General features: G+C 44.2%; 1 protein-coding gene across 1 annotated transcript in view; it reads left to right on the top strand.

Annotated features, from left to right (window-relative positions):
• Zbed4 (zinc finger BED-type containing 4) overlaps window positions 1–14,852 on the top strand; it is a 38,579-nt gene extending 23,727 nt beyond the window's left edge. The window contains exon 3 of the mRNA XM_032919283.1: window positions 9,722–14,852. Coding sequence (XP_032775174.1) covers window positions 10,046–13,558 — 3,513 coding nt within the window. The 5' untranslated portion in view covers window positions 9,722–10,045 and the 3' untranslated portion in view covers window positions 13,559–14,852. The remainder of the gene's footprint in view (window positions 1–9,721) is intronic.
• Window positions 14,853–24,595: the final 9,743 nt, after the last annotated feature.

Below are 24,595 nucleotides of genomic sequence, written 5' to 3' on the forward strand. Positions count from 1 at the left end.
TTAACCCAAGTCAGCTCTCCATAACCTTCCACTCTAGAACTGCCATGTTGTATCCTGAAGACTCTAAGGTAAGTTTTCATTTTCTCCTTTTCTCTTTTCTTCCTCATTCTTCCTTCTTTCTCTCCCTCTTTCCCTGCTTCCTTTCTTCTTCTGTGTTATTACATGTTCATGAATGAGTGTATAAAAGTATATATCCACAGTGCAAGGTGGAGACAGAGGACAACCTTGGGTGTTGGTCATTGCTTTCTGCCTTGTTAGAGACAGGCTGTCGTGTTGTTTTTCTGGTCTAGGTGTTCTATGTGCCGGGCTAACTGGCCTAAGAACTTCTGGGGACTCTTTCTCCCTACCTTCCCATTTCTTACAGAGGCACTAAGATTGCATATGCTTGTACTGCACATCCATCCTCTACAGTGATTCTGGGTATTTGAACTCAGGCCCCCTGGCTTGTTTGGGAAGCACTTTTTACCCATTGAGCCATCTCCCTAGCCCTTTATTTTATTTATTTATTTTTTTTAAAAATCTCAGACTTGTGGGGTTTTTTGTTTTGTTTTTTTTCCAGAGCTGGGGACCGAACCCAGGGCCTTGAGCTTGCTAGGCAAGCGCTCTACCACTGAGCTAAATCCCCAACCCCCTAGCCCTTTATTTTATTTGATTTAAAAAATGCTTAAATTTCTTCTCTGATTTTCTCAGTCATAGTTTTCTCATGATTATTCAGAAGTTTACTCAGTCTTTGTTTATTTCTATTGTTTACATAATTTTTGTATTTGTTTCTAATTTTTTCCACTATGATTTGATAAAATACAAGAAATGGTTTTATATTTCTATTTGTTAAGTCGTGTTTCTTGCCTAAAATGTGGCCTATTTTGAAGAAATTTTTATGAGCTCCTAAGAATAATGGATTCTGCAATTATAGATAGAATATTCTGTTAGGTTCATTAGGTTTATACTACAACTCTCCAGTTATTTTTTTTTAATTTTTATTTATTTATTTATTTATTTATTTATTTTGAGCTGAGGGCTGAACCCAGGGCCTTGCGCTTACTAGGCAAGTGCTCTACCACTGAGCTAAATCCCCAGCCAGTTCTTTTTTTAAAAAATATGTTCTTATTTATTTTAGTTTATTCACTTTACATCATAATAACAGCTCCTCCTTTCCTCCCAGTACCTCCTTATACAGAACCTCATCCCCCCAATCCCTTCTTCCCTTCTCCTTTGAGAAAGGAGAGCCCCCTTCTAGGTAACACATACGCACACAACCCTCCCACCTTACACCCCAGGCCCCACCCCTGGCACATCAGGTTGCTGCAAGACTAGGCACATCTCCCAGTGAGACCAGAGAAGGCAGTCCATTTAAGTCTTCCTTGGAGAGGCTGGAGACAACACCAAGACCATTCCGTTTCATTTGGGACGATTCATCTGTTGTTTGTTTGTTTGTTTTTAATTAATTAATTATATATAAGTACACTGTATAGACACACCAGAAGAGGGCATTAGATCTCATTAGGGCTGCTGGGATTTGAACTCAGGACCTCTGGAAGAGCACTCAGTGCTCTTAACCACTGAGCCATTGCTCCAGCCCAATCCTTAACATTCAATCTGCCTTTCAGTCAGTGTCTCACATAACCAGCTCAAATTGCCTCCAGCCATCTATGTAGCCAAGAAAGACCTGGAACTTCTTTCTGATCTTCTTGCCTTCTAGTGCTGGCATTATAGCACAATAGCACCCCTGACCTCTGTAGTGCTGGGGATCTAACTTGGGCTCTGTGCAATGTAGGCAAGCGCTCTACTAGCTGAGCTACATCTCCAGCCATAGCTATGCCTTCTTGATAGATTATCTCATCCCTGCTGATTTGATTGGGGTTTGCTTTGTCAGATAGGAATTAGCTGCTCTGGCTTGTTTCAGATTCTGTCTCCTTGAAATATGGGTGGTAAGCTGTGAGGCTGTCGTCCGTCAGCTTTCCATGGCTATGGTCACTCTGCTGATGACTTCACTCCCTCTTCACCCTGCTTGTCCCAGGGGGAAGGCAAACCTTGATTCTACTACTGTATCATGGCTCAAAGTGTAAGTCCTGCATCACACATATAATCAAAATAATATGTAAAAATAAATCTATCTTGAGGGGCTGTTTGTCCCTTGCTCTTGCTCCCTCCTCTTCTCTTGTTCCTGTTCCTTCCCCTCTTGCTCCTCTCTCCCCATTCCCCCATCTCCCATGGCTGGCCCATCTTTCTCCAAGTGCTCTGGCTCTCTCTCTCTCTCTCTCTCTCTCTCTCTCTCTCTGCCTTTCTCTGTCTCTATTCCCTCAACTCCCCTCTGCATGCCCTGAATAAACTCTATTCTATACTTTAAAACAAATTGTAATTTCTGAATGAAGTGGTTCTCTCCTGTGAACCCATCACCCAGGAAGCTCAGAAGGGAGAGGTCCAAGTTCCAGATCAATCTTGGGTGTATAACAAGGTCCTTTCTTAAAAGAAAAGAAGGGGGCTGGAGAGATGGCTCAGTGATTAAGAGCACCGACTGCTCTTCCAGAGGTCCTGAGTTCAATTCCCAGCAACCACATGGTGGCTCACAACCATCTGTAATGGGATCCGATGCCCTCTTCTGGTGTGTCTGAAGACAGCTACAGTATAGTCATATACGGAAAGTAAATAAATATTTTCTAAAAAATTAGAATTTTACTTTGAAGGTATATTATTTATATAATTTTTAAAGTGGATATTTTTCGGTTAATTGTCTATAGAAATACAGTTGCTTAGCTGGAAGTGGTGGTATACTGCTTTAATCCCAGCGCTTGGGAGTCAATGGCAGGCAGATCTTGAGTTCCAGAACAGTCTAGGATACACAGAGAAATGCTGTCTCAAAAAATCATAAAATCTTAAAATTCATTATTTACTTTCAGGTTTTGTAGATTTTATTACAATGTAACTGGAAAAAGAGTTTCTGCTTCAGGGGTGTGTGTGTGTTTGTGTGTGTTTGTTTTCGTGATAGGGTTTTTGTGTAGTCCAGGCTGTCATAGAACTCATTCTGTAGTCTAGGCTGGCCTTGAACTCACAGAGATCTGCCTGCCTCTACCTCTGCCTCTGCTTTTCAAGTGCTGGAATTAAAGATGTGTACCATTGTACCCACCTCCAAATTCAGGTCTTTTGAGGCAAGATCTCATTTTGTAGCTTTGGCTGGTCTGGATCCCACCAGACTAGAATCAAACTTACAGAGATCAACCTGTAGAAGGCACAGCTTAGCTCTCATACCTTCTGTTTGTATCCCAAACTCTGGGATTAAAGGCATGTACGACAATGTCTAGCATTTGTTTGTTTGTTTGTTTGTTTGTTTATTGATTTTCCAAGTCAGATTTCTCTTGTGTAACCCTGGCTGTCCTAGAACTCACTCTGTAGACCAGGCTGGCCTGGAACTCAAGAAATCTACAGGTATCTACCTCACAAGTGTTAGGATCGAAGGCATGTGTCGCCACATCCATTTTTTGTTTTTACATGTAACTATTTCTCTTTTATTTCTTCTTTTCACCTGATCCCTACCCCCATTGTGACTCTGACTGCAAGCAATGAGAACAACCTCCTAGAGGTGTTCCTGATCTTAGGAGGAGTGAGTGTTCAGGGTTTGTCTAAACATGGAAAATATTGCAACTATTTTTAGATTTCCCTTAGCAGATCATGGAAGCTCTTTTTCATTTGCTGAGGCATTTCAACATGAATGGGTGCTGAATTATGTAAAGTGCTTTTTCTGCATGTAGAAATTATCATTGATGTCTCACTGGGTGAAATAGTTATTTCTGTGAGAATCCAGCCTGACCTTGCTAAGTGGAAACTGCCACAGTTGCCCTGGTCCTGATGCTTTTCCCTAAAGAACTTTCTAGCACACTATAACCAAAGCTATTGGGATGCTACATGCAGCTTTATGGGTGGATGCTGGCAATGTGGGGCCTAGGACTGTGCCTGAGATCAGTACTAGCTTGAAATAAACAACTTTGAATGGTGTCACTTACTGAAATTGTGAGGATCTTTGATCGGATTGCTACTCAGGACCACACTTCTGTCATCTGGTTGAATACTGATGTATGAACATTTCTCTTGGGTAGTGTGGTGTTTTGAATAGAGGAAGTGTGTCACTGTGAGGGTAGGCTTTGAGGTCTCCTATGCTCAAGCTACGCCCACTGTGGTGCAGTCTTCTGCTGCCTGTGGCTCAGGATGTAGAACTCTGGGCTCTTCCAGCACCATGTCTGCCTGCTTGCTGCCATGCTTCCTGCTGTGGCAGCAGTGAACTACACCTCTGATATTAGGTCAGTTAAATGTTGTCCTTTGTAAGAGTTGGTATAGTCATGTTGTATTTACAGCAGTAAAACCCTAATAAGACAGGCAGTACAGGAATTTGAGAATGGCTGCTGTAGGCCCATGTTTGAGTGTTTGGACTGCAGTTGTTGAAACTGTTGGAAAGATTAGGAAGTGTGATCTCGGTGGGAGTTTGTCATTGGAGGGCAGGCTTTAAGGTTTCAGAAGCCCAAGTCATTTCCAATAAATTATTTCTGTCTGCCTTGTGATTGTGGGTCAGCTGTAAGATCTCAGCTAGTTTTCAGGGCTATACCTGCTGCTGCCATGTTCCAGACCCCAAGCCCTTAACTGTCTTGTACATGTTGCCTTGGTCATGGTGTCTTCACAGCACTAGAACAGAACAGTGGTATCTGGCAGTGGATCTGCTGGATGGCATCATAAGTCTTCTGGCTTTTCTGGAACTGTTAGGCTGCTTTTTAGAGCACTTCCTTGTCTTCTCTATGCATCAGTAGTTGAGTTCTGTTGCTCTGCATTCTCATGGGCACTTAAACTTTTATTCCATCCATCCTAGTGTGTTGCATTAATGGATTAGTTTGATTTCTGTATGTTTCTTTAGTTGTTTAATTTTCTAAATCTAGCTACCATTTAGTCTCTTATTCTGCTTAATTTTGTTTTCAATATTAAAAATACATGTGTATAGTTATGCATGAACTGTATATTGTTTTATATATAGCTGTTTGTAATTGATTTAGGTCGCACATGTGATAGCATTTATATTCTAAACAGTGCTTTTTCTTTCTTCTTGAGTTTTATTCATACAATATATCCTAACCCTCTATTCTTCTCAGTTCCCTCCCCTACCTCCACTCTCCCTCAGATCCATAGCTCCTCCATTTTCCATCAGAAAAGACAGGGCTTCCCAGTGATATCTACTAAACACAGCACAACAAGATACAAAAAGACTTGGTACAAACCCTCATATCAAGGCTGGGCAAGGCAACCAATAAGAGGAAAAGGGTCCCAAGTGCAGGCAAAAGAGTCAGAGATACCCCCTGTTCTACTATTAGGATTCCCACAACAACCACAGCATGTATGCCATACCTAGTGCAGACCTGTGCAGTATCTGTGAGGGCTGCTTCAGTCTCTGAGCATCTGTGAGCCAGCAGAGTTGACACTGTGGGCTGTGGTCTCCTGGTGTCCTCAACCCCTCTGGCTCTTAAAATTCTTCCTCCCCCTCTTCCACAGGGTTCCCCAAACTGCCTAATGTTCAGCTGTGGGTCTCAGTATCTGCTCTCATCAGTTGCTGGAAGGCACTTCTCTGATGACAATTGGGCCTGACATCAATCTATGAGTATAGCAGAATATTGTTAGGAAGCATTTCTTTTCTTTGTCATTTGTGTTTGGTTCTATCTTATGTCTCTGAGCTATCCAGCTTCCAGTTCCTGGCACTCCAGGCAGTGTCCGGCGTGGGCTCCCTTTCTTGGTTTTAGCCTCAAGTTAGACTAATCATTGGTTCGCTACACTCACAAGCTCTGAGCCACCATTGCCCCATGCATCTTGCAGGTAGGACAGGTGTGGTTTGAAGGTTTTGTGGCTGGGTTTGTGTCCTGGTCCCACTAAGTTATCAAAGATGGTCAGTTCAGGCCCAGTACTAGGAATCTTCCCTAGGGTCTCTTCATTTAAGTTCCAGGAAGTTTCTACTGCACTAGGCTTCTACATCACCCCCCAAATACCCACTATTTCAGTCATCCCTCCTGGCCCATCCAATCCCTCCTGTTCCTATCCTTTAGTCAACCTGAAAAATCTATTTCCCGTTCCTAGGGAGACTCCACTTCCCCGCCCCCACCCCACCCCGAGTGAATATGCAACAGTGTACATGAAGAAACTGTAGAGCCACAAGTCAACCCTAGGTGTCATTTCTCAGCAGTTATCCACCTTGGTGTTTTGTTATTTGTTTGAGACAGGATCCCATTAAACTTGAAACTTAATGGGTTGACTAGGCTGTCTGGCCAACAAGCCCCAGGGACCCATCTATGTCTACCCTCACCCCTTAGCAGTAGGATTGCAGGCATACACCATCATGTCCAGCCTTTTATTATTGTCACATACATGTGTGCTCCATGTGCATATGGGTTTAGAGCTGGCTACTTGAGATTAGATCAGCTATTTGAGGTTTGTCTCTGGGGCAGATAAAAGATAATTCTCCTTCTCTAAGCAGTCATTAGTTGCCTTTGATTCTTTATCTAGGACTGAGGTCTTGTGAGCTTTACCCCCAGCCATGTTGGTATGTCAGCTTTTGTTTTATCACTGTACAGGTCTCACTTAAGTAACCATATTGAGATTTTCTGGGGATAGCTTCCTGGAGAGAGAGACAGAGACAGAGACAGACAGGGACAGAGACAGAGAGACAGAGAGAGAGACAGAGACAGACACACAGTCTCACAGCAGAAGTCCTCCTCTGGCTCTCTTAGTCATTCTGCCATCTCATGTTTCTTGAGCCTTCAATGTCATGGCTGCATTATAGATGTCTCTGTTGGTGTTAGGCACCCATGGTAGCTTATTCTCTGCATTTTTAAAAAGGATTTATTTATTTTATATATTTGGGTACACTATCACTGTCTTCAGACACACCAGAAGAGGGCATCAGATCCCATTACAGATGGTTGTGAGCCACCATGTGGATGCTGAGAATTGAACTCAGGACCTCTGGGAGAGCAGTCAGTGCTCTTAACCACTGAGCCATCTCTCTAGCCCTACTCTTTGCATTTTGACCAGTTTTGTTTTTCTATATTGGTCTCTGTCTACTGCAGAAACAAACGTCTTTGTTGAGGGATTAGAATTACATGTAATCTTAGGGTATAGTATTTGAATGCACTTGAGAGTTAGACTGGTTGAGGGACATAATGGAGTAAATTCTCCTTTAGAGTTCTTGGCCTTACAACCACAGATAGTGTGCACAGCTCTGTGTGGTTCTGAGTATGCAGCTCAGGCTCTCATGTTTACACAGCAAGTGCCCTGCATCTCTCCAGCCCCTTGTTTCCTCATAGCTAATCTTAATGTTGATTTTTTTTTTTTTTTTTAATATCCAAGGATGTTCTACCCCTGTTTTCCTCAGCCCTTGAGTTATTTCAGTCAATTTTGTTTATGGCATCCATTTTTGAGAATGTCTTCTTTCAGAAAAACTGATAGTTTTTATTAATTTTACTTCAGGTAAGTTTGGCTTAAGCTTATTGTCAATATAAAGTCTTATTCTAAAAACTGCTTGGTTTGAAAAGAAGTGATAAGTCAGGGGATTACCTGATATCTTTGAGTGCTGCAAATATCATGCTTAGACCCTTCACCGGGATGCTCAGTATGGGTCTTAGTAGCTGTTCAGACATTGTGCTCAAGAGCCTCTCAGAAGAGTTTTCCACCTGCTGTTGTGCCTAGCAGTGTCTGGTGAAGCAAGTTTCTAACGATGACAGTGTCTGTCCTGGCATTTGTGCTGTTGTGGGATCACCACCAGGGAAGACTGCTCAGACATGGTCTAAACCAGTGAAAGTGTGAGCCAGCCAGTGAGTACACTGGGTTTTCAGATTCCAAACCCACCCCTTCTCAGGGTGAGCTTTCAAGCACAAAAACCATGTTGTAGTTAACAAGCTGACCAGAAGCGGAACTACAGAAGCCAGAAAGCGAGGTTAATGCGCTTAGAGACTTTCCCAGAGCTGTGGAGTCTGATGGACTCAGCCTTTATTGTCAGGTGGTGCTGCCTACCACTCTTGCAGCCAGAGTGGTGCTCCCATCCTGGGGCCAGTTGTGTTAAGGTCTGGGGCCTGTTTATGTTGTTGGCATATCACAACATTAGCTCTTGCTGCTTTTATTTATTTTGTGTGGAGGTTATATGTGTTAAAAGGTGTGTGTGTGTGTGTGTGTGTGTGTGTGTGTGTGTGTGTGTGTTGGGGGGTGTCAAAGGACAACTTGTAAGAAGAGGTGGTTCTCTCCACCATGTGGATTCTGGAGATCAAACTTGAATCATTAGGCTTGGCAGCAAGTGCCTTAACCCACTCAACCATCTTGCCAGCCCTTTTGTTCCTTTTTTTTTTTTTTTTTTTAAGAATTTATTTACTTTATGTATATGAGTACCCTGTCACTGTCTTTAGACACACCAGAAGAGGGCATTAGACCCCATTACTGATGGTTGTTGGGATTTGAACTCAGGACCTTTAGAAGAACAGTCAGTGCTGTTAGCCACTGGGCCATCTCTCCATCCCCTTTTGTTGCTTTTTAAACTGTTCCATGGACATACATTCTCCTTTGGATTTCAGTTTGAGTTATTCTGTGGTTTATTTCCTAAGAACATTTGGAATTTTTTTTTTTTTTTTTTTCCGGAGCTGGGGACCGAACCCAGGGCCTTGCGCTTCCTAGGCAAGCGCCCTACCACTGAGCTAAATCCCCAACCCCACATTTGGAATTTTTAAACTCATCTTTATATATTCTACTAGGAAGGTAGAATGAATTAATTTCAAGGAATTTAGGATTTAAAATAACACTGTGGTGTCTCTGGTAAATTGAAAAGTAAGGTGTGCCTGGAGAGATGGCTCTGCAGTTATGAGTACTTGGTCTTGCAGAAAGCCTGGGTTCAGTTCGTAGAATCACATGCTCGTTCACAGCCTTCTGTTATTGCAGTTCAGAGGGAATCTTAGGTTCTCTTGCAGCCTCTGTAGGGTCTGTATGTGTGTGGTGTACAGATCTACATGTATGCAAAACACTCATACATGTAATTTTTTAAAAATTATCTTTGCCAACAGGGTCTAGCTATGCACTGTGACTAGCCCTAAACATAATGTGTAAACCAGGAAGGCCTCAAACTCACAAAACTCCTGTCCCTCCTCCTCAGTGCTGGGGTTGAAGGCATGTGCTACCACACCCAGCAGAAATAAGCTTTTCTGTTGGTCATGGTGGCACACATCTCTGATCAGCATTTAGGAGCGAAGTGGGCGACTCTCTGGGAGTTCAAGGCAAACCTAGTCTACATACTGAGTTTCTCACCTGCCAGAGCTACATGATGTCTCAACATAAGTAGTAAATCTTAGGGGGAAATGGGGTGGGGTGGGACTGCGATTGGAGTGTAAAGTGAATAAATTATTGGAAAAAGCAAAGGAGGCTGTAACTTCCTTGTAAAATTCGTTTAGTGTCACCACTGCTTCCCATTCGTTCCCTGCCCCTTTACTGGCAGGATACTAGGATCTGAATTTATATCTTTTTGCTAATTTTGCTGTTTTGGGATTTTGGGGGGGTTTTGTTTTTATGTGATTGGGTTGCAAAATGTCACTAGCAAGGTTTTTGACTTTAGCTTTCTATCATGGAAATTTTCTCCTATATGTTTAGGCTGATCCCTGTGATAAAATAATTGTGAATATGCAGTTCACTTCCATGCTTAATTTGATATCATCTCTTACAGGGAGTACAAAAGGACTGTGTGTGTCCTCGAGATGGTGGAGCTCCTGTCTTGGGGAAGAGGAAGAAGTCTACTGCATGCAACGAGAAGCATTGGACTGCAGTTCCTGCAGGACAGCACTCATGCCCTGTGACACTGTGCTTGTGTGAGCAACATACTTGGCTTTCCCGTCACATCCATGGTGGGCTATACTAATCAGCCTAGAAAGTGAGATCATGAAAACGCAAATAAAATCTACTTTATAGGGGTCACAAGTGGACATTTTAAGAAGTTTTATTAACCTAAGATGTCAGAATGATAAAGCAACCAGGATAATTATGGTTGGTCATGGAGGATAAGCAGGAAGTTTGTCCTGAGGGGGACAGGGATTTTGTTTCTGACAAAGTAAATTTCAAAATAGAGGAGGAAGATGATGATCAAATTCCCTGTCACAGTTTGCAACGCCGAGTGGACTTTAAAAGTGAGTCAGAGGATATGAGACAGACAGACAGTGGCGATGAACAGGCAGAAATCAGGGCAGCAAGCTGTGCCTGTCAGCCCTCTGGGAAATTCTTACCTGCCGAGAGTGAGGATGACTATGGGTCACTCTTCTCCCAGTATAGTAGCACACTGTACAACGTAGCCATGGAAGCCGTGACCCAGAGCCTTCTTTCCAGTCGACACATAAGCTCCAGGAAGAAGTCTCCGGCTTGGAAGCATTTCTTTATTTCCCCTCGAGATAGCACTAAAGCAATATGCACATACTGTATGAAAGAGTTCAGTAGGGGCAAAAATGAAAAAGACTTGAGTACAAGTTGCCTCATGAGACACGTGAGGCGGGCACACCCCACCAAGCTCATTCAAGAAAATGGAAGTCTATCAGCAGGGTCCTCCTTTTCCTCTCCCTCTCTTCTGCTTCCACCACAGCCTGCAGATGTGGGAGACCTCAGCACTATGCTCTCACCTGTCAGACTTGTCCAGAAAATGGCTGCCAAGATCCCATCCCCTGACCAAATAATGGAAGAGTCTGTGACTGTAGTCTCTTCTGAAGAGGTGTCCTCTGATGTACCTATCACTGAAAAGTATAACCGAGAGGAGGCTTTGGCAGGCTCCTCCCCCAACCTCTCCATGCTCCATTATGATGACACTTCAGAAACCATAGCAGACAGAAACCTTTCCCTTCCCAAGAGCACATCTGGGTCCAGGAGGAGGTCAGCTGTCTGGAAGCACTTCTACTTGTCACCCCTTGATAGCTCCAAGGCTGTCTGTGTCCACTGTATGAATGAGTTCAGTAGGGGGAAGAACGGGAAGGACCTGGGCACCAGCTGCCTCATCAGGCACATGTGGAGAGCACATCGGTCCATTGTACTGCAGGAGAACGGGGGCAGCACAGGCATCCCTCCACTGTACCCTATGCCCCCGACCCTGCTGCCTGCCCTGCTGCCCCCAGAAGGGGATCTCAACTCTGCATCATTGTCTCCAGGCAAAGACGTCAAAGAGCCCCCTTCTGCCTCCTCATCCCCAGACAGGCTTCCCGAGGACTTGTCATCACACACCAATCCTGGGGATGTGTCCCGGGAAGATGTGTCCATGTTGTCATCCTCTGATGACTTTGGGGAGGCCTCTGTAGTGTCCTCTCCAGAGAAGCGGCCAGCAGACACAGTAAATCCAAGGTTTGAATCAGGCACGGTCTTCCAGCAAAACAAGAAGGTGATGAGAAGACTGAAGTCAGAAGTCTGGCATCACTTTTCCCTGGCCCCCATGGACAGTCTCAAAGCAGTGTGCCGGTACTGCAGCTGCGTTATTAGTCGGGGGAAGAAGGGGGATGTTGGCACCAGTTGTTTGATGCGACACCTGTACAGACGCCACCCTGAGGTTGTTGGGAACCAGAAGGACTTTCTGGGTACAAGTTTGGCAAACTCTCCATACGCCACCTTAGCTTCTGCAGAAAGCTCCTCCAAGTTAACTGACTTGCCAGCAGCGATCAGAAAAAACCATCAAGGTATGTTTCCTACTAATAGCAAGAAGACCTCAAAGCTGTGGAATCACTTCTCTATCTGTTCAGCAGACTCAACAAAGGTGGTGTGCCTGCACTGTGGCCGGACCATCAGCAGGGGCAAGAAGCCCACCAACCTGGGCACCAGCTGTCTCTTGAGACATCTGCAGCGGTTCCATGGCCATGTACTCAAGAATGATGTCTCAGAGGCCACTCTGCCCCATTCTCCAGGCATCCGGAGGCCTCTGGGCATGGAGCTCTCAGGGGCTTCCTCTTTGCGTGACTCCACAGAGAAGTTCTATGACTCTCATCCAGTTGCCAAAAAAATCACAAGTCTCATAGCTGAAATGATTGCACTTGACCTTCAGCCATACTCCCTTGTAGACAACGTTGGCTTTAACAGGCTGCTTGAATACTTGAAACCTCAGTACTCCTTACCCTCCCCTTCCTACTTCTCCAGAACAGCCATCCCAGGTATGTATGACAATGTGAAACAGATAATTATGTCACATCTGAAGGAAGCTGAGAGCGGCGTGGTCCATTTCACCTCTGGAATCTGGATGAGTAGCCAGACTCGTGAATATCTGACCCTTACAGCTCACTGGGTCACCTTCGCATCCGCAGTCCGACCACATTGTGAGGACCACCATTGCTCAGCACTTTTAGATGTGTCACAGATCGACTGTGACTACAGTGGAAACAGCATTCAGAAGCAGCTGGAGTGTTGGTGGGAAGCTTGGGTGACTTCCATTGGTCTTCAGATTGGCATCACTGTCACTGACAATCCAAGCATAGGGAAGATGCTGAGTGAGGGTGAACACTCAAGTGTACAGTGCTTCAGTCACACAGTGAATCTGATTGTGAGCGAGGCCATCAAGAGCCAGAGGATGGTGCAGAACTTACTGAGTATTGCCCGGAAGCTATGTGAGCGGGTCCATCGGTCACCCAGAGCAAGAGAGAAGTTAGCAGAACTGCAGAGAGAGTACGAGCTGCCCCAGCACCAGCTGATCCAGGATGTACCGTCCAAGTGGAGCACATCATTCCACATGCTTGAACGTCTAATTGAGCAGAAGAGGGCGGTCAACGAGGTATCCATTGAGTGCAACTTCAGAGAACTGATCAGCTGTGACCAGTGGGAGGTCATGCAGTCGGTGTGCCATGTGCTGAGACCATTTGATGCTGCAAGCCGAGAGATGAGTGCCCACATGTCTACACTGAGCCAGGTCATCCCCATGATCCACATCCTCAGCAGAAAAGTTGAGATGCTATTTGGGGAGACAATGGGCATTGACACCATGCTTAAGTCCCTGAAGGAAGCCATGGCGAGCCGCCTGTCTGCCACCCTCCATGACCCCAGGTACATCTTTGCCACACTGCTGGACCCTCGCTACAAAGCTTCCCTGTTCACGGAGGAGGAGGCAGAGCAGTATAGGCAAGACTTAATCAGGGAGCTAGAAATACTGAATTCTACCTCAGAGGACACAGCCGCCTCCAATGGCTGTGACTCAGGGTCCCCACTTAAAGACACTGGCACAGAGGAGAGCCTGTGGTCACTCGCACCAATAAAGAGAGATCAGAGAGAGAAGCTACCTGAAGACATGGTGCTTGCATATTTGGAGGAAGAGGTGCTGGAGCACAGCTGTGACCCACTCACCTACTGGAACCTGAAGCGGTCATCCTGGCCTGGGCTGTCCACCTTAGCAGTGCGATTTCTGGGCTGTCCGCCAAGTACAGTCCCCTCAGAAAAGCTGTTCAGCACACCCATGGAGGCTGGCAGCTTTGGCCAGCCCAGGCTCATGATGGAGCATTTTGAAAAGCTCATCTTTTTAAAAGTGAATCTCCCCTTAATATGCTTTCAGTATTGAACTCAAGAGATGGAGGCACCAGACTGGAAGGAGAGGTGCTTCAGAGCGCTAGCTATTGTACCAGGGCTGACTCACCTGGCAGGGCCATGTAGGACACCAGACCAGGCATCTGGGGCTACCTGCCAGTTCTCACCATAGTATCCACATGTGCCTTACTCCTCCGTCAGGCCAGGTGTCGAGGTGCGTTTTCAGAAGCCCACTAGAAACAAAGTCTTGGCAATTATGAAATAGGATGATCAGGTTTAAACTATTAATTTTTTTTAAAGGAGATAGTAATCTGTTTTACTAGAGTGAAAGGAAGATGTAAACAATTTTATTGTGTAGGGTTTTTATTCAGTTGTGTAAAAACCACAAATCAGGTGCTGTATTTTAATTAAATATTATTTTAATTGCAACAAAACAGCTTTTTTGGCTGTCAAATGAAACCTGTAAATAGGAGGTGGACGGTAAGCCATCCTGACTGAACAGTTCTTAACCACAGACTCCAAGAGTATGTCAAAGAGACATACTGGAGATATTCTGGAAGCTGTTTACTGTGACAGAACCAGGCGTTTGAAAACAAAACTGAACTTGGGCATATCATGGAGTGTCAGTCACTTGGCTAGTTGGTCATGAGAACGTTCCCATGTCAGGTGTTTGCATTCAGGTTTTACATGGTCAGTTAACTCAGAGATATCCCACTTATCATGAGCTCCTTGAAATTGGATCCACGTTTTAAAGTCATGCTTCGGACTTCACCAGAGCATGATATGACACGTTTACAACAGATGGCCCGCTGATCAAATCTCCAGGCCTCTGATTTAGTTTTTGCGTCTCTCTACAATAAAGCTATCTCATAAGAAGTATGCACTGACCCCCTCCCAGTTTGACCAGACGATAGCTCAGATTCTACTTTGAGGAGGTAGCTTGTTAACAGAGAGAGCACTTGTTTATTGCAGTCATGAGAAAAGCCTTAGGCATCTAGATGTTTTTTCCTGTGATAGGGAAGACTCAACCATCCTTGGGACATTATAGAAATCCCAAGGCTATCAACATGAAGTTTCAGCTGTCAGATTCTTTACCAGACTCCAAAGGTTTTGCTTATAATGTCTAAAAAAAGTTTTTCATTTTCTCATTTCAAATCAAATATTATGGATAAAACAAATCATTCATTTGCCTCTGACCTTTTAAAAAAAAATGTTTTGTTGAAATATTGTATGTAGGCTTAGTCTGAATTTGCGTGGACTACGCTTTAGTGTATTTATAAATGATGAACTTGGATTCTGAAATTAAACTTTTTATTTGCGATTTTCTATTGCTGACTGATGATGCCTTTTTATTTTTAGGATAATAAAACAGAAGTGCATTTTATGTGTTAATACATATGAACTGCATTTAGTGTTTGAAATGTCAACATAGTCACAGGTAGGACCCTGGGGAGTAGGGACAGGATTCCTAACAGGTGCGTTTTTGATGGCGGTAATGATGGTTAGAACTTACCTCTGCTTTTCCTCTTACCTGATGCCTGTGCTTTTACCCAGTGGACACCAGCCTATTTCCAGAGGGCCCTGGAGTTCTTGACCATGAGTTCCACAGTCCACTCACTGCGCTATCCCCAGCCAGAGCTCCTGACAGAGAAAGCGTTACAGTTGTAGATAGGAGCAAGGAAAGACTGCTGAGCCCTGCCCACAGCAGTTGCCGTCTGTCTCTTTCATTTGCTTGCAGGTTTTCTTTTTGAGGTAGGGTCTCATGTGGCCTAGACTGGCCACCAGTTCACTATGTAATCAAGGATGAGAAGGAACTTTAACTTCTGATTGTTCCTCTACCTCCCAGGTTCTGAGAGGACAGAGTATGTTACCAAGCTTGCTTTTTGTTCATTACTGAAGAGAGAGCCAAGACTTTGGTACGTGCTAGGCAACTGAACCACATATATCCCCAGCCTCTCACCTGCCATTCTGTCCCTGTAAGTTCTCAGCATCACACTGCCATGCTCAAGTCATAGAATATAAAGATTGCAAAAAAAAAAAAAAAAAAAAAACCGTGCTTGTTTGTCTCAGCAGAACTGTGACAACTGACATTGGAAGCACCATTCTTCTGGATATTACATTGACAGGTGATGGATGTATTTTAATACCTGACACCCTCAGCACTAAGGACACAGCCAGGCTATCTCTGTCTTCAGTTGCTGGTAGCACTGCAAGAGAGCAGGCAGGAGGCCTAGTGCTGGTTACCAGTTCTCATGGCATAGACTTAGGCAGACAGGTATGTGGGTGGTAGATTGTAAGTGTATTGAGTGAATGTGTTCATTCTCAATCTCCTGCCTTGACTTACCTTCTGAGCTGTTTGTTTTCCGACCTCCAGATGACATCTGGGGCAGGCTGTTCCTGAATTCTTCCTGTTTAGCTGGAGTGAGTGTCCTAGTTAGGATTATTACTGTTGTGATAAACACCATGACCAAATTAGGGAGAAAAGGGTTTATTTGACTTCTGGTAGTCCATCACTGAAGGGAGTCTGGTCAGGAACACAAGCAGTGCAGGGATCTGGAGGCAGGAACTAATGCAGAGGCCGTGAAGTGGTGCTGCCTACTGGCTTGTTTCTCTGGACTTGCTCAGTTTGCTTTTACAGCCTGATCTTACAGAAGCATTTTCTCCACTGAGGTTCCCTCCTTCCGGATTACTCTAGCTTATGTCAAGTTGACATAAAAACTAGCCAGCACAGTAAGTACATGTGACATCATCCATAAAGATGGTTCTACAGGTTGAACACATAAGACATCTATACAGAAAAGTTCTATAGATTGGTAAGCTGTCAGTAAGGGTGTGGGGAAGAATCTGGTGTGGTCCTAGTCACAGATATTTGCAAAGGTCACCACCAGGCTATTAGCTACATCTGTTCCCAGGCTTCTGGGTGGATAACATGTTATGCGTTCCTTTGAAAAAAACAACCCTGAGTTCCTTCCTGGTTTGCCCAGGAGAGTCAAGTAAATGAGGTCCTGCCCAGCCCACAAGCTGAATGTGGTCACCTTTGGGTCACGGTGTACACAAAGGGTACTTGTAACTTGAACTGACCTTCCTCTCCTGGCTAATTCTCAGCACCGGACCGAATGACACTCAGCTACAACACATCTCCCTGTCACTGCTGCATATTTCAATATCAACCCCAAAAATGTTCATTCTTGTCAGTTTTTTAATATTTTTACTATATTAATACTATTCTTACTCTTTTGTGTTTAAAGAGCCTTTTTAATCATGCATTTTTCTTTATTACATAATCAGTTTTTCTCTTGATCTTTTTCCTCATGTTTATATAGCTTGCTTTCTTTCACATGTTATTTTTTTTAGTTTTTATTAGTTTACTTTTTAACTTAGCAGTCTTTCTCTACATTATTTTTTACCTTCTCATTTTTCGTGGCTATTTACCAATAGCCAATACCAATATGTCCCGTTGGTTGGTTTTTATTTCTGTATCTAATTTGGTTTGGTGGTATTGCTGTTACAGTGATTAGTTTTCCTCAGTGCTACTGACAGCTGCGCCTCAAGAGAAAGCTGTTAATGAGAGCTCCCAAGTGAAACTGGAAGAGAGAGAGCTGTCTACAGATGGACTGTAGCTCATGAATATGAGATACATGGAAAATGAAGGCAGCATGACTCCTCCAAATGATTCATGACTCCTCCTCCTCCTCCATAACTAAGACCAATGATAGGAAGATGTTAAAATGCCAGACAAATAGTTCAACACAGTATTTGAAATGACAGCCCAAGGGGATAAACCAACACAGCTCCAGCCACTGAGTTTTGAAAAAGCTGCCTTTTTGATAAATAATGCTGAGGAAATGGGCTATTCACAGGTAGAAGACTAAAACTGGATCCTTTTCTCACACCCTCAATAAAAAAGAAAGAAAGGAAGAAAGAAAGAATTCAACATGGAACAAAAAACCTAATGTAAGACCAGAAACACTGAAACTGCTAGAGGAAACCAGGGAAAATACTTCAAAATATAGGTAAGTGCAAGTCCAAGGATCTTCTAAAAACGATTCCAGGAGGCCAGGAAATAAGTGGCAAGAATCATGAATGGGTTTGCACAAAATCAGAGCTTCTGTACCACAAGAAACTGGCAGAATGAAAGGACACCTACGGACTAGTAGAAAAATCTTTGCTAGCTACTCGACTCATCAGGGAGTAATATCCAAACATAAAACCACCCCAAACCAAGTAGTCCAATAGGTGGAATGGGCAGATTGGGCAGTTCTGAAGGAGGAGTCAAATGAGCAAGAAGGAGATGAAAAACTAACATCCTCACCACCAGAGAAATGCAAGTCAAACTACACTCAGGTTCCACCACCACCCCCACCCCCACTACCCCCAGTCAGAACTGCCTACCCTCAAGAAAAGAACAAGTAACAAGTACTGTCCTCAACGTGGTGGGAGCGGGAAGCAACCTTCATCCACGGCTGGGCTGGCGGCAAAGCAAACTTGTATAGCTACTCTCCTAGTTGTTTCTCTGTTACTGTGATAAACACTGGCCAAAAGCAACTTGGGGCAGAGGATTTATTTGGCTCACAGAGTACAGTCCATCTTGAAAGGAACTCAGGGCAGGGACTCAAATGCAGGAACCACCGAGGAGTGCTTCTCCCTGGCTTGGTCATCTTGTTTTCTTAGATGGCCCAGGACCATTTGCCCAGCAATGCACTGTCCACAGTGGGCTGGCTTCCCCCATATCAACTTACTTTTCTCGTTTCATTTTTTCCTTGTTTGGTTTTTGGTTTTGTTTTGTTTTTCAAGGCAGGGTTGCTTTGTGTAGCCATGTTGTCCTGAAACTTGCTCTGTAGACCAGGCTGGCCTCCAACTTAGAGAAATCCTCCTGACCCTGCCTCCTGAGTGCTGGGATAAAAAGCATAATTCACCATCCCCAAATCCATCCACATCAATTTCCAATCAAGAAAGTGCCCCACAGGCCAATCAGATTGAAGCAATTCTGCAATTGAGGTTTCCTCTTCCAAAGTAAGGGTCGTTTGTTTCAAATTTGAAACATTTAGCCAACACAATTGACTGCTGTCTGCTTGGCACACAAACATCACTATTAAGCCATAAGTCTTTTTTTTATCCCCAAGATCACTTATCAGTATCACAATATACAAAGTTGCGTAGGAGTCCCGAGGCCTGAGTCTGGAGCTAGCACTCTGGACTTAAGAGCATGCGCTGCTTCCAGAGGGGCTGAGTTCACTTTCCAGCCCCAACTTCAGGTGGCTCACAACTTGGCTAATTTAGTTTCAGAGGATCCAACGCTTCCAGGTTCTGAGGGCACTTGCAAATATGTGCACATACCCACACACAGGTACACACACACACACACACACACACACACGCTACTTTAAAAACTTTTTTCTTACTTAAATCCTGCAGTCTTTTAAGATTTCAACACTTTAAGAGTTAAAGGTGGCTAAGAACCCACAGCCTCTCGACTGGGTCCTATAAGTAAGAATAAGTTTGCTTTTCCAAAAGGGAAAAACGGCATAGCCACAGTCAAAGATCCCGACTCCACAGTGAATTGCCCAGTGTTCAGTGTCTTAGGCTTCCGCAAGGTTTTCTGGATTCCAGAGGGCCCGCACGGTTCCGTTTCTCCAGACCTGCCATCCACAGCACAGGTACTATTCCTGCTGCTTATAGCACCCAAATGGGCTGGGCTCTCCCACCAATCATCAATAAGATGCCCCATAAGATTACCTATGGACCGATCTGATGGAGTCAATTCCTCAGTTAAAGTTCTCCACAGGTGGCTTTAATTTCTGTTACATTGACCGCCATTATGGAAATCAGTATTGGGGGTTCCTGGAAAAATTAAAGCTATGTATGTATATGGAATGCCGGGTATGGTGGCACATACCTTTAATTTTTATTTTATGTACATTGGTGCTCTGCCTACATGTGTCATATCGCCTGAAATTGAATTACAGACAATTGTGAGCTGCCATGTGGTGCTAGGAATTCAACCTGGGTCCTTTGGAAGAACGGCCAGTGTTCTTAACAGCTAAGCTATCTCTCCAGCCCCCTTTAACTTTTAAGGTTTCTTAGCAACCTCCAGAAAGTTGCTTTTTTTCTTAAATTTTATGTATATGGGCATTGGCCTACATGTGTGTCAGTGGATACCTGGTGCCACAGAGGACAGAGGCAAATGGAAGAGAGTCCCTTAGATCTGGAGTTAGAACCAGTTGTGAGTCACCATACATGTCCTGGGAATTGAACCCAAGTCCTCTGGGAAGAGCAGCCAGTGTGACCTTAACCAAGGAGCATCTCTCCAGCCCCATACCTTTAATATTAGAACTAGGGAGGGAGAGCCAGGCAGATCTCTGTGAGGTTGAGGCTAGCCTGGTCTATATATTGAATTCCAGGCCAGCTAGACCTAATATTGAGAATCTGGTATGACAGCAAGCATTTTACCCTGAGCCTCCCCACCACTTATCTCTCTTTCTTTCTTTTGTTGTTTCAGTTTTATTTTTTGAGACAGGGTTTCTTTGTGTAGCCCTGGCTGTCCTGGAACATTCCCTGTAAACCAGGCTGGCCTCGAACTCAGAAATTTGCCTGTCTTTCCCTTCCAAATGCTAATAACTAAGACGTGCAGCACTACAGCCTGCCCTGGCCCTAGCTTCTCTCTTCAACTTCTCTATATGGTGAAATTTTTTTATAATGAAAATTTAGGAAAGGAAAAATGTGTCCACCAAAATGACTGAAAGAAAAAAAAGCACTGAGTCCTCCTTATCGGTGAATAAAGGAATTTCTTGTGTGTTCCTGGTCAGGATAGAAATGTAATAACTTCTTTGGCAAAAAGCTTGCTGTTGCCTGTGAAGGTGAGGATCATCATGTCCTATTCCATACAACTCTCTCTCAAAGTAGGGATATTCTCTGGACACACATCTGCATGTAAAGACATACGTGGATTGACCTGTCAAGTAAGTGCCCGGCCTGGCCTGCTTCTCTTCATCTGTAGACCGGGTTGGACGGAAGTTTCAAAATAGGGCTGCAAGGACACGAAATAGCTGGTAAGACAAAAAGCTTCCCCTTCCAAAAACAGAGTTTCATAACAAAGATACTAGGGTGTATATCCAGAACACAGTTCTGTAATGAAGGTAAAGATATTAGTGTACAAAGTATTTGAACAAATATTTTATAAAAAAGATACCTGAGGGATAGAGAGATGACTCAGCAGTTAGGAGCACTGACTGTTCTTCCAGAGGTCCTGAGTTCAAATCCCAGCAACCACATGGTGGCTCACAGCCATCTCTAATGAGATCTGATGCCCTCTTCTGGTGTGTCTGAAGACAGCTACAGTGTACTTCTATAGAATAAATAAATAAATCTTTAAAAAAAAGGATACCTGAATGACCAGTGTACACACAAAATAGTCACCATTGTTAGTCATGACATAAATACAGTTCAGATCTCAGTGACATGGGCTAAAACTAAGAGACCATCACTGACATCACTGTAGAGGCAGTGGGACCTGGAAGAATGGAGCCAATAAATGAGGTAGACTAAAGTCTCATGCAATAGCCAACTTTATTCAGAGCCCCAGACAAGTTAGACTTCGAGGGTTAAGAAAGGCCATCTGAAGGGGTTGGGGATTTAGCTCAGTGGTGGAGCAGTTGCCTAGCAGCGCAAGGCCCTGGGTTCGGTCCCCAGCTCCAAAAAAAAAAAAGAAAAAAAAAAAAAAAAAAAAAAAAGGCCATCTGAGTAAAGTTCTCATGAGTTTAAGTTGTACACAGTCACAAGGACAAGCCGCACCTGGAATAAATAACTCACCCCACACCCCCGCCAAAGGCAGAGGAAAGAGAGTTTAGACTTTTAATAGACTAACAGCAGCAAGCAATAATGAGTAATCTGAAGTAAAGTCACTCCTATCCACAGTACCTGGGAAGGGCAGGAAAACACCTTCCCAGAACAATTCAGTGATTTGAGCTCACAAGACGTTTTCTTAGAGTCTTCTCACAAGCACTCGGCATGCTCACACGACTCTCTTCTGGACAGTGCTCCAACAAACCACCCTTTGGACCAGAACGCAACCATGAGCTACATACCCTACACCCCCAGAGTGAGTGAGCACTGTATGTTTAAGGAAAGAGAAGTGCTGCTCTGATTGGAGCATTACACACTGCACATTCGTAAGTTGTGACACTGTTGCACTTGTATCTGAAACAATGGCATACCACCTCAAAGACACATGCTAGGCCAGCAATTCTTCTGCGAGCAATCTACCGAGCAAAAGAATGGAAACATGTCTATGTGTGCACACAGGCACACACTTCCACATCAACATTTTAATAGGCAGACATCAGCGGTGGTCAGCAGCCCGTGGTATGGCCATTCAATGTGAAGTTGTCTCAGAGACTAAGGGAACAAAATACTGACGATGGTGAGATTACATCTGAGGAACCTCAGAAACATCACTGGGTGGGTGGGTTTGTCAAGTTGACACAAGTTTGAGTTTTCTGGGAAGAGGAAGGCTGACTGAGAAAAGGCCCCCATCAGATTGCCTGTAGGTAAGTCCATAGGGCATTTTCTGGATTAATGATTGATGCTGGAGGGCCCAGCTCATGGCAGGGGTTGGGTAGGCTGTGGGGGATGGGGAGTAGAGCAGTACCACCCTCCAGTGTGTTGTCCTTGGGTGGTGTAAAACAGCAGTGTAAGCAGGCAGCACCCCTCCATAGCCTCTGCTTCAATTTCTACCTCCAGGTTTCTGCCTTGCCCTGAATTTTCTTGGTGTGACCTGAGAATTGTAAGCTGAAATAAACCCTTTCCTCCTAGGGCTGCCTGTGGTAATGATCTTCACCACAGTAGAAAGCAAATATCACAGGAAAGAAAGAGCAAAGAATGATGCATTATATAGTTGATAGCCCGTTCTAGAAAGGGCACCCCTGTGTCCTTTTAAGTCCAGTTTCAAGGTAGCTATAAGAGGAGATCAAATGCGAACACATCTGGTGAACAGCTCTACAGCCTGTGTGTGGTGTCACATAGAAGTAACCATTTATATGTACATAGTATCTTAGTAAGAAAACAAAAAAACTGGGCTGGAGAGATGGCTCAGTGGTTAAGAGCACTGATTGCTCTTCCAGAGGTCCTGAGTTCAATTCCCAGCAACCACATGGTGGCTCACAACCATCTGTAAATTAGATCTGATACCCTCTGCTGGTGTGTCTGAAGATAGCTACAGTGTACTCATATACATTAAATAAATAAGTCTAAAAAAAGAAAAAAGAAAAGAAAAACCCCAGCAGTTCATACCTAGAAATTACCCAGGGAGATGGCAATCTAAACCCTTAGGAATAAGTTTAGTAACACACATCCAAACTGGCATAGAAACGAAGGATGAAACATCCTCATGCACGTAAAAGACATGTGAGTACAGGGGAGAAATGGCTCTGTCTTCCCTGGGAAACTTCAACAGTATCAGGCAGCCTGAGCCTCCTTCGTAAGCTAAGTGTACTCCAGTCAGCAGAAAAGGGATTGTGCTTGGTATGGAGAAATGATCTTATTTCCAGATGGCAGAAACTATCAGGAAAATACTGCATAGGAAGAGCTGAGGACCCAGGAAGCAGAGCCTCATTCTGGGTATAGAGGAGGCATGGCCATAATCTGAGTTTACGGAGGGACAGCCACACTCAGAAAGCATTGCTGCACTCTGGGTATAGAGGGAGCACAGCTGCATTCTGAGTGTACAGGAGAAGGCTGGTGGTGGTCTGACACCCAGACACTGGTAAGCAGAAACTCCCAGGAACGAGACAGCCCCTTCATAAGGTCCTAGACTAACAGGGTTAAGAAGTCATTAACCAGGGAAATAAAATCTAACGATTACATCATCTTACAAAGTGGAAGAAAACAATGTAAAAGCCATTAGAGAATATAGACAAAAGATACAAACAGCCAATTCATAGAATCATCTTGAAACTAATGGTCCGCTTTGCAGATGGAAGCGGACCAGAATGGCGGCCATACTGGAGGCCTGTCGCTGTCCAGTGAGTGGTGGCAGGATCTCCCTCTGCCCAGTATGCTCCTGTATACCTCGACCTGAAGACACACCTCTGTGTGTAGAGGAAACACTATGTCCCACAAGGTTATCCTTTGAGGCACTGAATTACAAAAGGCCGGATATACACCGAGTACCTAGAAGATGTGCTACAGAAGCCATAGTCAGCCTCCCTGGTGGCGTTCCATGCATAGACACGGGACTTCCAGAGAGGCTGGTAAATGACAAAAGCCATCTACAGAGAGAAGTAAAACGTGTGTTTCTGCCTGTCCTTACAAAGATAAACAATGGCACTGATGTCCAAAAAGAGAGCAGGAGGTGTTATCAGAACACAGTCCCAGAATGGAGTCATTCATGCGAGGGGAATTCTGAGTGCTTGTGAGGAAAGTCCAAGGAAACACGACACGAGTCTGACTCCAGTTTCTTCAGAAACACAGAACTGTTCTTGGAATGTGCTTTCGTGCCCCTCCCATGCCTAGTGGATAGGAATGAGTTTACACTACATTATTCACTATAAATGGGTATTTTTATCTGTTTGTATGCCTCTATGGAAAAATGTTTATGCTATGTGTGGCTTGTCCTTGTCATTGTTCACTTTTCTGAACTCTTAACTGCCAGGGCATAAATTATCCGATGCTCTGAGTAAAGTTGGCTGTTGCATGAGACATCAGTCTACTTCATTTATGGGCTCTATTCTCTATAGCTCAGAGTAGTTAACAGAGGTGGATGAAGAAACCTCTCTGAGCTTATCTGTAGGAGTGGCTTGATCCCTAGAAGTACAGTCATGTAGTTCAAATAGAGATGGGCGGTACAGAATCCCAGAACTAATTAATGTGTATTTTGTTGTTGAACAAATGTATAGACACTGCCAAAAACTAGGATTCTAATTGTGGTTGGGGGTTGCACAGTTGTGACATGAAGAATGGCAAGAACTCCATGACGTGGGATGAATTATATGAGTATTGGAGCTAGGGATAGAGCTCAATGGCGCATGCTAGTCTAGTATGTGTGAAGCCTTGAGTTAAATCCCAGCCCCACAAA

This window comes from Rattus rattus, chromosome 1 (genome assembly GCF_011064425.1).
Source record: "Rattus rattus isolate New Zealand chromosome 1, Rrattus_CSIRO_v1, whole genome shotgun sequence".
Classification (NCBI taxonomy): Eukaryota; Metazoa; Chordata; class Mammalia; order Rodentia; family Muridae; genus Rattus; species Rattus rattus.